This window comes from Lactuca sativa, chromosome 4 (assembly GCF_002870075.4).
Source record: "Lactuca sativa cultivar Salinas chromosome 4, Lsat_Salinas_v11, whole genome shotgun sequence".
NCBI classification, from domain to species: Eukaryota; Viridiplantae; Streptophyta; class Magnoliopsida; order Asterales; family Asteraceae; genus Lactuca; species Lactuca sativa.
Window position 1 is genome coordinate 325464907 of NC_056626.2, and position 13727 is coordinate 325478633.

The 13727-nt window shown below is 38.2% G+C and overlaps 3 protein-coding genes across 3 annotated transcripts; 1 reads left to right on the forward strand and 2 right to left on the reverse strand.

Annotated features, from left to right (window-relative positions):
• Nucleotides 1-597: 597 nt before the first annotated feature.
• LOC111909166 (DNA-3-methyladenine glycosylase 1) lies at nt 598-2436 on the reverse strand. The gene is made up of 2 exons (XM_023904956.3): nt 1081-2436; nt 598-831 (listed from the first exon to the last, which is right to left on the reverse strand). Exons 1-2 carry the CDS (start codon nt 2193-2195, stop codon nt 810-812), a joined length of 1137 nt encoding a protein of 378 aa, XP_023760724.1. The 5' UTR covers nt 2196-2436; the 3' UTR covers nt 598-809.
• Nucleotides 2437-8241: 5805 nt separating this feature from the next.
• Nucleotides 8242-11788, forward strand: LOC111909165 (sugar transporter ERD6-like 4). The gene is made up of 17 exons (XM_023904955.3): nt 8242-8616; nt 8705-8767; nt 8864-8953; nt 9055-9114; nt 9214-9279; nt 9375-9440; nt 9522-9662; nt 9746-9838; nt 9922-10002; nt 10120-10204; nt 10318-10364; nt 10454-10516; nt 10606-10665; nt 10990-11055; nt 11302-11361; nt 11457-11571; nt 11671-11788. The coding sequence occupies exons 1-17, from the start codon at nt 8392-8394 to the stop codon at nt 11781-11783; spliced, it is 1494 nt and encodes a 497-aa protein (XP_023760723.1). The 5' UTR covers nt 8242-8391; the 3' UTR covers nt 11784-11788.
• Nucleotides 11789-12163: 375 nt separating this feature from the next.
• LOC111909164 (GATA transcription factor 19) lies at nt 12164-13501 on the reverse strand. Its single transcript, XM_023904954.3, has 2 exons — nt 12767-13501; nt 12164-12681 (listed from the first exon to the last, which is right to left on the reverse strand). The coding sequence occupies exons 1-2, from the start codon at nt 13115-13117 to the stop codon at nt 12379-12381; spliced, it is 654 nt and encodes a 217-aa protein (XP_023760722.1). The 5' UTR covers nt 13118-13501; the 3' UTR covers nt 12164-12378.
• Between the last annotated feature and the right edge of the window lie 226 nt (nt 13502-13727).

Consider the following 13727-nt stretch of genomic DNA (forward strand, 5'->3'; position numbering starts at 1 on the left):
TGTGCGTTTAAAAAACGTCACAAAAATCTTAATCATGTCCAAGTTCTAAACTCGGTAAAAGCCGGACCGGACCGGGAAAAAAACCGGATCGGACCGGGAAAAAAACTGGACCGGACCGGCGAGAAATCTTAGAACCGAGAACCGGCCCGGGGGTCCAAAAAAAGGTTCGGTCCGGTCCGGTCCACCGGTCCAAATGCTCACCCCTAATTTTGACAATCAATTTTGACCATTTGACCAAGTTCCTGAATTAGTCGAATTTTACGACAATGTTTCCACCCATTCACAAATCTACAACCATAGGATGATGATAATCATCCCCATCTAATGGTTGACCATGTTTTGTGTCATTTCTAGGGGTATTTTGGGAAGAAGATGGCATTCCCGTCTTTTTGTACAAACAATGGATCAAAAGTGAGTGTTTCCACTATTGTTAAGTGGGACAAGAAGATGCAATTTGTGTCATTGATATATCAGTCTCTCAAACACAAACACAGTACAAAATATCATTGACCTATATGACAACTCTGTTCAAGATTTGTCAAACATAAAGGAAAGAACTATATCAATCAAGTAATACTGATTCAAGGCTAACTAACGTGAAGCTAAAACGTGTGTAAAATTACCAATTTACCACCACTCTGACATAAAGGGCCGAGTTATAAGCAATTAAACACTTTGAAAAAATAGCTGAACAACTCAAATACGTGGAAAATCGTATTGTTATTCTGAGGAAAATCCATTTACAATACCAAATCACAGTGCAAATAATCAATTTCACAATGAGTCAATGATCTTCATAAGTTCTTCAATCATTGCCCCCAAATGCAAGCCCTAGAAAAAGAATGCACCAATGGAATTCTGTCAGCAGTTTCTTGGAAATCATATTAATTATGAAGATGCAGATGAAGTAGAAGATTAAAGTAGTTATGAAAAATACACTAATAGAACAAAATTTGTGGCCCTATTAAGATGCAAATTTCAATCTAAACACCATAAGGATATTGATATTTCACATGCATAATGATATACTATATGATAAAGCACAAGAAGAGTAGAGAAGAAAAGTAACAAGAAAACTACCCGAGATTTCCAATGCTATTGATGGGTTCCAAAAGCTGCAACTGGAGTTGTTGCTGTTGTTGTACCTGTTCAGACTGCCCTAATTGTTGCTGCCCCTGCCCGATATTCACTAAAGCAGCAACAGCCGGAGTGCCCTTACCTTCAACAAACCGCCACATATACCAGGCACCAACTGATCTGTAAGGTCGCCATTTCTCACAGAGCTGCTCCATTTGCGATGGCCTAGGCAACTCATCCAACATATACAACAGTTGCACTCCTTTCCTAACTCCCAAATCGCTAACAGGCAAAACATCAGGTCTATGTAGCGAAAATATCATGAACATGTGAACAGACCATGACCCGATTCCTTTCACCATTGAAAGCATTGTAAAAAGAGACCTATCGTCCATTTTTACAACTGATTCGTCAGAGAGAATCCCATTGTTGTACTTATTAGCTAGGTCGTAGAGGTAACTTGCCTTACGCCCAGAAACCCCAATTTGCTTAAGCTGCTGGTGAGTGAGGGAAAGGACAGTTTCCGGAACGACGCTGTCTTCGCCGCCGCAGAGGTTGACGAAGCGAGTGTATATCGATGTTCCTGCCTTGTACGCTAGTTGTTGATAGAGAATGCTTTTGGTTAGGGCTAAAAACGGTGGTTGATGTGAGTCGAACGCCGGCGGAGGGTGATTGTCGATTAAATTAGCTAGGAGAGGGTCAGCGGATCTGAGATGGCGGAGAGCGGCGGTGATCTCGCCCTGTGCAGATAAGGGTTTTATCACTTTTTGTAAATCTATCGCTGATCGCGATGGGTTTCGACGACGGTTTTTTGTTGCGACAGGTGTTGTGGTGGCCGAAAGGACAATGGCTTTGGATGCGTCGGCTTCTGCGATCGTTGTTTGAGGGTGAATATTTTCCGTTGCGGTGGACGGCGAGAGTTTTCGGATTTTCTGTGGACGAATGGGGATTTTGGAAGGGTTGGAAGTAACAATATGGGAAATATCAGAAGCAGAAGAAAACTCCTCTGTTGGTGGTCGTGGTTGCGGCGGTTGGGATTGAACGGAAGATTGTGGCGATGAGGATTCCGGTTTGAATTGGGGATGGGGTTCTTCGGAGTGGAATGTTTGTTCCTCCATGTGGGGAATCGTCTTGTGTATACAGCAATGTTAGATATGGATCCTGATTTGAAGTTTTCTAGGGTTGGTTATACGTTAATGGTGGTAACGGCGCGACGGCGGCGGCGGAATGGGAAAGAGACCGATGGAGAGGTGTGTTCCTGTTGCTGATAGTTCCTGGTTCATAGGAATGTGAGAAACGGTGATGAAATCACGTGCTGTGATGAAGTTTCTAAAAACCGTTTGTCTTTGGTCAAGTGAAAAAATATTGGTTACGGGAGGAATTGTTAGTATATTTTAAGAGAAAATGACTCTTCAGGGTAATTAACTTTTACGTTTGTATTCATTTGGTTCCTTTTCTTTTTTTGTATTCAATATACCATCGAACTTGTTATTGGTGTTTACCATAACCCTTTTGACCGGTGATAGCCGGTCAAAGGGTTATGGTGAACACAAACAACAAGTTCGATGGTATATTGAGTACAAAAAAAAAGGAAAGGGACCAAATAAGAACAAACGCAACAGTTGGTTACCCTCTTGATTCATTTTTCCTTTATTCATTTACAACAAATCTCACTTCATCTCCTACTGATATTAATGACTTTATGAGATTCATTCTTGCTTCTCTTCAAAACATAACCTACGAAAGGACATTATTCATACATGTACAACTTTGTAATGCAATTGAATATTTATTAAGGGAATCTTGACTAAACAGGAGCATTTCATGACTACATTTATATTTCCAATCAAATGATTTATTGTATCATGGATTCTAGACAAGTCTACAAACGAGTGGAATCACAAGTGCTATGATTTTTGAGTTTACTTAGCTTTAAGATCGAACTCATGGGATAAGATACAACATCAATATGTACAATATTATGGTGATGTGTCTATAAAAGCAGCATGATACCCTAAGGCCACATCCAAACAAGGAAAAGGAATTAAAGCGAGCTAGCAGTCCTAAGTCCTTTAAACATTACTTATATAACTCTACATATATAGGCATGCATTTGACAAAATAAAAGTATAAAAGAAGTTTTGTAAAACCTTGAAAAGTTTAATGAATAAGAATTGATGACTTGATGTCAGTTTATAAAACGATTTGAAAGCAGTTTGTTTGATAAGAACAGTTTAAAGTATAAGCAATCCTTTGTTCGAAACACAATTGTAACAGAGTTTGAAAGGAAAGACATAGTATGTAATACAATTTGATAAAGAATTTAGTATGTAAAGATGTTTTGAGAAATCATTTTGAAGTAGTATACTGAGTAAAACAACTAAAAGTATAGTAAATCTATAGTTTGATAGTTATTAATCACATGTGATTGATATAATAACTATCATGATTCAACTTGTATTCCCCCCCATAAAAGCATTTAAAAACATTTAAAAGGTTAATTAAGGGGTATGAACTCACCTGTTAGTGAGTGATGCGATGGTAGGATCAGTTTAGGAGGTTGAGTGTCAATTGTGGACTTGAGCACCAACGAATCCTATTAACCATATCATGACATATGTATGTATACAATTAGTGTCTGTAACAGCTAATTATTGAATTGGGACCACCTTAGGGACTAGTAAACACTTATATTGTAGTGTTACAATCATATATGATTGTATATAAGGGGTGTATGGCTATACAAGGGAGTGTATGGTCAAAATACACCATATAGGTGTGTGTGCGGCCGCACACTCCTCATGAAGTGTGCCAAAACGTATTTTAAGGCCTTAGTACCCATATAGGAAGGTTTCTCATTTCATGTTCTAGCCTTATATGAAGTTTATTGCCATTTTAGGACCTAAAAAGGATGTGTGCGGCCACTATGAAGGTGTGCGGCCGCACACCCTTTATGAAGATGATAAACTCGAGTTTTTCAAGCATACCATCAAGTGTTCTTAACATATAACCAAGTATAATAAGTATATACACGTTATAGAGGCTCGAAACAGGTGATTAGGGTCCAAAAATTAGTGTGTGTTCTTGGTGTTCTTGAAGGTCTAACCCAAAAAACGTGTTTTCATGGATCTAAGTGGGGAAGAAGGCTAGTTAAGTTCAAGAATCAACAAATCACAGGAGGGATTACTTACTTTTATGAAGATCAAGATGAAGACTTGGATGATACTTGAGAGAAAAACGTGCTCCAGCTTTGAAGAAGTGGGAAAAGTGTTCAAAATGATTAAGGATGACATATATAGGCAAGAGTGTGTTGCTGGGATGGGTGTGCGGCCTCACACTCCATGTGTTGGAGTGTTTGGCCTGATTTCGCTTGATATGCATCGTGCTACCCCATTTCTAGGCTCCTACCTTAATTGTACTAAGTTTAGAACACTCAAATAGACCCCAAACAGTGCTAAAAGTTAGCAAAACGAGGCTATCTTTGATAGATTTGAACAAGTGTACAAGATATAAAATTTTGGGTTGTCACAGATTATCGTGTAGGGATTAAGGAGTTGAGGAGAGCCGATTTTCACACCGAGAACAGTACAGACACTACACGACATGGAGGTGAGTTTCCTTTTAGTAGGGGGCTACGACCACAATGCCGACCCACCAGTAAAGGCGTTGCGTGGATGGTTGTCTTTGTGATAATCATCTAGGATTGATGTGCGATATGATTACTGTGCTTGATATGTAATAGCATGGGGTGGAATAGTCCTTAGATATCGGTTGAAAGATAACGAAGGGGAGGTTAGCTCCCGGTTACTGGTTGAAAGATACCGAAGGGGAGGGTAGTTCCCGGTTACTGGTTGAAAGATACCGAAGGGGAGGGTAGTTCCCAGTTACCGGTTGAAAGATACCGACGATTATGCATTATTTGGTATGGGTATGATGGGGGAACTCACTAAGATTTTTGCTTACAGTTTCAGTTTTGGTTTCAAGTACCTCTTTGTCTAAGGGGAAGGAGTCGGCGGTGTAGCAACGCATCACACACACATGGTTTCCGCATGAAGATTTCTAAGATTGTACTCTGATTTTTATTACTTTTGATGATATGGTTTTCAGACATGTTGTTCTGGCTTTTTCTTTTTTGAAATGGATATGACATTGGCAATGTTTGGTAAAATGTGTTATGAATCTTGTAAATAAAAAATGTAATTTTTGGCCTTGAAAATTGGGATGTTACACTTGATGGGTGTTTTGACCTTATGCATGGATTAAGACTCTTAGAAAGGCCTTAATGGGTTTTTGGGAACATATGGCACATGCAAAGGCATAAAGTTACCAACTTTATGCCTTAGGACGACTTAACAGACTCAGATCTAAAATTGGACGTTAAATTCCCAAGCATTAAGCACTTAATGGTCATTTTTGCATGCCAGACTAGTACGCTGCGCGTAGCAGCATGTATGCATCACATACTGGCTAATACGATAGTACGTTGAGCGTACTGGAGTGGTACGTCGGGCGTACGCACCCCAGTGGGTCTTGGGCTTCGTATGGGCTTATAAACCCTTTGGGCATTCTTCAGTTTTGGGCATGGTCATATTTTGGGTTGGTGGTCCAATTAATATGTTTTGGGCCATGGGTGTTTGGTTGGGCCTTAATGGGTCATATTTCCCATTCACAGTTTTGGTCTTGGGCTTTGGGCCCATTAGCAAGGGGAGACTTTTGGGCCATTGGGAAAGGACTGGGACTTAGGTAATTGGATTCTACAATTAGATTGTGTTTAACCCTAATTTAAGGTTAATGGTATTATTTTTCAGTGTGGGTGGTTTCGGACTGTTAGACTAGCAGCTTTCGGGTTCAGCAGACTAAGGTGAGTCTCCTCACCATACCAGTGGGTCGAAGGCACCAAGGCCGACCCATTCAGTTAGTTGTGCATGTGACATGTGGTATGTTGGTTGTTTATGTGATTGAATATGTGATATGCTAGTTGTCTTTGTGATACTTGGATGGAAGACCCCGGGGGAGCCCGTGGCACTTGGATATCAGACTATGTGGCGGAGTCCATGACATTCCAGGTAAAGACCATGGGGGAGCCTATGAAACTTGGATGAAAGACCATGCGGGGGAGCCCATGACTTTCCAGGTAAAGACCATGGGGGGAGCCCATGACACATAGGTATAAGACCCTGGGGGGAGCCCATGACATCCTTATATGTTTATATGCATGGCTTATGTGATTGATATGGTTTGTATGGTTATGTGGATTATGTGGGGTATGCTTTGAGGAACTCACTAAGCATTAGATTATAGTTTTTTGTTGTTTCTGATACTTCAGGATCTAAGGGCAAGGGCCCGACATGATGGCATGACATGCACTCTCTGGCGTTTTGGTTTGGGGACACTCTGATTTTATGAATAATGTATCCGATGTTTTAGATTTGAAAACAATTGTGATTGGGATTTTATAACTTATGAAAGTGGATTTCGTTATTTAAAATGAATTTTTTTTTTTGAGATTTTGGGCTGTTACAAAAACTTTAAAGAACACTTGAACAAACATTAGAACAAGATAATAAGTTGCGGAATAAGTTAATCTCAAGGATCTTGTTAGCTCAACAATAATAAGTTAGAAATGTTAGATTGTTAGATGTGGAAATGTAAAGGAAATATAAATGACAACAAGTTATATCAAGTATACACCAAGTTGATTCATAGCGAGGTTTGCATTCAAATACAAGTTAGTAAATGCGAACAACTTAAGGTGAAGAGGAACTCGGTTTATCGAAAGATAATAGATAGAGATGAATGATCTATGTATTGCAAAAATAATTCAGAAAGATCGTGAAGGTGTGTTTAATACATGAAGAGGGAGTCTCTATTTTTAGAGTCCCGAAAAGTTACATTGGAAACAAACAAATACTATTCTACAGACTTCAGTGACCATGCAAGGTTCACTGGACAAAACAAAGCAAACACGCTAAGTTAGTAAAGTAACATGAAAGTCTTCATTCATCATTCATCTCTGTGGTAGCTGTTGCGGTTACGGTTGTGGTTCACATAAGATCTTCTCCAACTTTGGTAGTCAACTTCTTCTACGGTAGCATCGATAATCCAAACTGCGGTTCCTTAGCTAAAAGAGGGTAACTTTTTGTATCGGCACTTCTAATTACAAGAATATTCCAATTTATTTACTAGCTTAGACACCTTAATCCAACACAATGTTCCTGTGAAATTTGGTGTCAAAAATCATTATGGATAAAAAGTTCATTGGTTTACTCCCTTGAGTATAGTTCATCATTGATCTTGCTTATCATTTTGAAAATTAATCGCTTTATAATATATCTTATCCAAGTACTCATCAAGTACTTCCCACCTAGGCCGAGCACTTATTACTCGCTAGTCAACCAACCTGGGACCACCTAGTCATTTTTGCAACATTATGTAAAATGAGATAGGCGTTCAAGCTTCTCAAGACGTAAGCTTTTCAAATGACAACATTTCTTAGTGACTAGCCATTGTATGTTAAAAGATTGTAAATGGTCTTAGGTAAATACATGATTTGTAGTTTAGATAAATAAACACTTTGCAGATTCACCATTCAAAGCTTTTCAACATTCCATTTACATGTGTGATTCTCCCTAAACCTTCAGTATCATAAGCAAACACAAATACCAGATATATTTGTGCTTTGGTCTACACAATGTTAGAGATCATTAACGTTTATAAACGACTTGTCGATGTAAACATAATCACACTCTAGCCCTTTGAGTACACCATAATCCATAAGGCCGATAAGAATAGCATGATCCATGATGTACAAACTCGTCATGCTACCAATACCATGATTCCTTTTTAAGATCCAATGAGTTATCAACTAATTATGCTGAACATTTGTAGCGGTGTTATGTGAAAAAACTAGAATACCCTCATGTGTATGGCACATGGTGGGTCTTAACGGTTCCACACTAATGGCAGTTAGTGTGAGGGGCCGAAGGTACAGCCAAACTACAAAATAAGGTCAAAAAGTGCTTAGAAATAAATAGTATGGACTAAATGTGTCACTTTTATCAAACCACGGTGACCAATCAAAAATTATTCCATAATTGGTACAAGTAGTTCACTATATGTATTGTAGTATTCAAGAAAAGTCCCGCGAAAATCGTACTCGTATACCCCTGTCCGCAACAGACTTTGTCTTCCGGCCTCTTCTCAGCTTGTCCGTCACTTTCGCATTTCGTCGAACAGAAAGAGCTCATAACACCATATACCCTATGTACTCATTACATTCCTTCTCTCTTACACTCTCTAGCTATTATCTTTCCGATGGCGTCACGAGATCCGGAGATCGAAGAAGGGGGCGGAGGTGGAGGCGGAGGCGGCAGCCTCAAGAAGCCGCTCCTCCACACCGGAAGTTGGTACCGCATGGCTGGTATGAGCTCCAGGCAGTCTAGCATGTTTGCCTCTTCCGCTCAAATCCTTCGTGAATCAGTCTCCATTTTCCTCTGCGTTTTCATCGTCGCCTTAGGCCCCATTCAGTTTGGGTTCACTGTAATCTCTCCCGCTCTTTCGATGTATAATCAGAAATTGAAAATGTGTATGTGCTCAGACTTACGAGTGTTTGTTTTCTCTTACACAGTGTGGGTATTCAAATCCTACGCAGGCAGACATCATAACCGATCTTAAACTTAAAATTTCGGAGGTTTGATCTTAAAAAAAATCCACTACCACCATTCTAATACTTTTACCTGTGAAACTTGAGTTGCTTTTTTAAACGTAAAGTTTTGTTGATGAACAGTTCTCCGTGTTTGGTTCTTTAGCAAATGTGGGTGCTATGGTGGGTGCAATAGCTAGTGGTCAAATTGCAGAATACATTGGACGAAAAGGGGTAAGATAATCTTATCAATTTGGTATTATTTAATCTCCATCTATATTGCTCATGATGCTGTAAAACGATTAAACCTCATCAATGGTGTAAATTTGTTGCAGTCATTGATGATTGCTGCTATTCCCAACATACTTGGATGGCTTGCTATTTCATTTTCCAAAGTAAGCGACCATTTTAACCTCATTTCTAGCCTTGAAATCAATCATCTTATATCACTTTTTGTAATCAATATTCATAATTTCTGTGTAATCTGTTCATAGGATTACTCATTCTTGTATATGGGAAGATTATTGGAAGGCTTTGGTGTTGGTGTAATATCTTATGCGGTGAATCTTAGGCTTCTTCTACTTTGACCTTTCTTTTTTCCATCTGCTATAAAACTCAACTAAGATTAAGTTTCCAATTCACATATGATCTATAGGTTCCTGTATACATTGCTGAGATCTCACCTCAAAACATGAGAGGTAGCTTAGGATCTGTTAACCAGGTTAGTTACTCAGTTATGATTCTTTTTCTTTCTTCATTATAAATACATAATGTAATTTACCATGTATTCTCCTATTTTTAGCTTTCTGTTACTATTGGAATACTATTGGCATACCTTTTGGGGCTTTTTCTTCCATGGAGAGTATTGGCAGCTTTTGGTACTTTGCCATGCATCTTTCTGATACCTGGTCTTTTTTTCATTCCTGAATCTCCTCGTTGGTTGGTAAGATTCATAAATTTGAGCTTAATCAATTAATTAACTACCTTAACTTCATGTAATTTGACCTATATTTTTCTTTTATTTAGGCCAAGATGGGGTTTATTGAAGATTGTGAAACATCTTTGCAAGTTTTGCGAGGATTCGATTCAGACATTTCCTCTGAGTTTAATGAGATCAAGGTATGTAATTAGTATCAATTTCACATTTCTAAAAATTATCCTAAATTCCCATTTACTTGATATCTATAATGCAATTCCAACAGAGATCTGTAGCAAACTCAGGAAAACGAGCTACAATTCGATTTTCTGAACTTAAGAGAAGAAGATATTGGTATCCTTTAATGGTATATAATTCACCAGTTTTTCTACATTTAAATTTAACTTTCTTTAAACTTTAAAAACATTTAAAAGTTTTCTGTTTTTTTTTTTTTTTTTTTTTATTGTTAAACTATGTCATACAGGTAGGAATAGGGTTGCTTCTTCTTCAACAACTCAGTGGTATAAATGGTGTTCTATTCTACTCTAGTGACATTTTCAAATCAGCTGGTTAGTTTACACTTTACATACTGTCACCTAGTGGGCCCACTGTGTATCTGATTTAAGAGGTTGCTGGAAGAATAATCCTTTTGAGATTGACCAGTCAACTTTATTGTGAACAGGAATTTCATCCAGCAAAGCTGCAACATTTGGACTTGGTGCAATTCAGGTATTTCACTTTTACTAAATACTATTTTTTTTCAAAGTTTTTAATGCAAAAACACTTATCAATTTGGTCAGCATTTGGCATATATTTAGGTTGTTGCTACTGCAGTTACAACATCCTTGGTGGACAAAAGTGGTCGAAGAGTTCTTTTAATGGTAATCAATAGCTAAAAACTTTGCTCAAACTTTTTATGACAGATTTAAAGTTTAAACTGACAAAAAAAAACCATTTTTTCATGATGCAGTTGTCTTCAATTCTAATGGTTGCAAGCAACCTTCTTGTTTCAATGAGTTTCTTTTTGAAGGCTAGTTACTTTTTTTACTTTTTAATGTTTTGCTATTTCAAATACTTATTTACTTTACTTCACTATTGTTAATATGTATAGTTGAGGGACCATTTTGTCATTTATGTGTAGTTGATAGCTATATTTATACTTTGTATTTTCTATACCCCTTAAAGTTTTTTGGCTAATAAAAGGCTGCATGTAAGAAACTGACTTTAGCCAAAAACCAAGGGGAAGAAAAAGGATAGGAAGTATACATAAATGGAAAAAGTAGTCCCTCAACTATACATAAATGACAAAAACAGTCCCTCAACTATACATATTAACACTTATGTTGAATTTCAGCAACTTGTTGCTAAAGATTCGTCCCTTTATGGGTTCTTGGGAATATTGTCACTCGTTGGACTAGTGGTATGCTTTCTTAAATCTTCGAGTTGTTTTCAGACTGGTATCTTTGCAGAACAAGCAAAGATTTGAGTCTCAGCAGCTGCAGTGTGAGAGTTTCAATTCCAATGCCGATTGGGCTACTTTTTCAAACTACACTCTGACATAAGCCATTTATACTTGATTTGCATCTCACATAATGCTTTTGGGACAGACAGTGTGAGTTAGCTCATGAGTTGCTGGAACAATAACTCTTTTATTTTGACCATCCAGATTATGGTGACCGGCTTCTCTCTAGGACTTGGACCAATTCCTTGGGTTATAATGTCCGAGGTATATAGTTGATTTGGAAACAAAAATAATGAATTATTTTTCTTGTTAATTTAAATAATAAGACATTTAAATCCTTAATGTTTTGATCGTTTCAGATACTTCCTGTAAATATTAAGAGCCTTGCTGGCAGTGTTGCAACACTTTTTAATTGGTTGGCTGCATCGATTATTACAATGACAGCACCCCTACTCTTGACCTGGAGCAGTGGAGGTATTATATATTTCTGTGTGTGTGTGTCACTGTGTGTAAATTTGTGACAAAAAGTTATTGAAGTGAACAGTTTTTTTTTTTTTTTTTTTTTTTTTACAGGAACTTTCATCATCTATGCTGCTGTGTCAACTTTTACTCTAGTTTTTGTGAAACTATGGGTTCCTGAAACCAAAGGAAAAACGTTGGAAGAAATACAATGGTCCTTCAGATGACACTGGTAAGCTATATATCAGTGTTTCTTTTTGACTTATTTAATAAACATGATTGTTTCTTTTACTTGGCAGGGAAGTAAAAAACTTCGTTAAATATTTAATACAGAAACAACGACTTGTGGATTCAAGAATTTCGTTATTGCCTATATACATTTTTGGATAAAAGAGTCGTTTTGATAGTTAATATGAGGATTTGACAAGCAATTAAATGATTTTTTAGCTACTCATGAATCCTATCATTATGCATTGAATTGTAATTCGAAGCAAAATACGGAATATGAAAATTATAAATTATTAAAGGAAGTTTAATAATATAAAACGAAATTCACTCATGAGATACATTTGGGAAAAAGTTATTTCTTGAGACCGAAACATATACGTTTGACCGAATAAACAAAAAAGGACACTATTAATTAAACTAAATAAATAAAGCGGGTCCTTTTCCAAAGCAGAAATCGACAACCGATGTACGAGTACCAATGCACAAAGTACTAGTAATCACCAAAGTAATGCTCTGGACTAAAACTATTTTACTCTGGAAATATAATAAATCAAATTAGAGTCTACGTCATCATGTAACTAATACGGGCCCACTTCATCTCGTAAACCCGTGGACGAGACCTGGTCTGTCAGTAACGTTGAGACGCCATGATAGAAACGGAGAATCTCTGTCGTCCACGTCATCAATGAACCTAAACTCGTTCCCTTTCGCCGCCGCCGCCGCCGGAGAATAGTATGACGATAGTTTATGGGTAGATTGAGGGTGGTGAAGCCACGGGTTCCCGTTCATCACCGGTTGGTAATGTTGTATCTCCGCCATATCGCCTCCACTAGTCGCCGCCGCGTTGGCTCTCCTCTCTTCCTTCTTGAATCTGATTCCACATGCATTACACAGCGACTGCAGATTGAAATTGATAAAAATTTCAAAACGGTTAAAAAAACCTTTCATGGAATCGAGTCGCCAGAAAAATTAATTAACCTACCTTAGGGCCGCGGGGGCCATTCCTCCAAAGTGGGGTGGAAGTGGTGTCACAGTTAGCGCATCGCCTAGCAAGTAAAGGGTCACCGGCGGCGGATGCTCCGCCATTACCACCTCCAAGGTTAGCTTTCTGTGAAGGTACCACCGCCGTCGTGTTTTGTAAAATATCCCAACAGAAACTAGCGGACCAAGAGGGTCTTCTCTCATGGTGAGTGTTCCTCTCGTAATCTCCGGCTAAACGGGTGGCCGGCGTACCCAAAGAAAGCGTGCAATCAACGGCGGAGGAAGTAGGTGACTCTCCATCGTATGGCAAGGAAAACACCATGGCATTATTAGAACCACCACACATATACATATTAGGGTTGTATGTGTGTATATATGTAGATACTTTCTCGTTGAAATATGTTTTTGTTTGTTTGTTTATAAGGAGGATGCAAAGGGGTGTACGAAAATGTAATGATGGAAGAGTTTGAAAAGAAAGGAAGAGTTGGGGATATATAAGGATGGGGTGGGTAGTAAGAAGATGAAATAAGAGTCAAGCAGTTGGCAGTGTAGCACGTTGTGGTGAAAGGGTTTACTTAAAAGGTGTACGTTTTACTTGCATTTATAGCACAGAGGTTGACAGTGAGTGGGATCCACCAACTCAAAAAACACCCCAATTTTGGGGAAAGAAATCTATGCTTGTACTCTTTCTCATCATCACATGTGATACACAACTCTATGCAAATAAATACTTCCTTTTACATGCATGAAACAATGTGTAGTTTCAGTTATTATTATTGTTTTTTATTTTTTTTTAGCGTGAGTGTGATCTGTTTCAAAACATGGGTGTTGAGAACGTTAAAGGGTAAAAGAAAACAAGAGAGTAATGTAGCTCGACATTCAGGGTCCAGGGAGCAAATTCCATGGAGTAACGTTTTTCATGAAATAAGTTTCTTCATGTTGCTCATATGTCACGACTCATG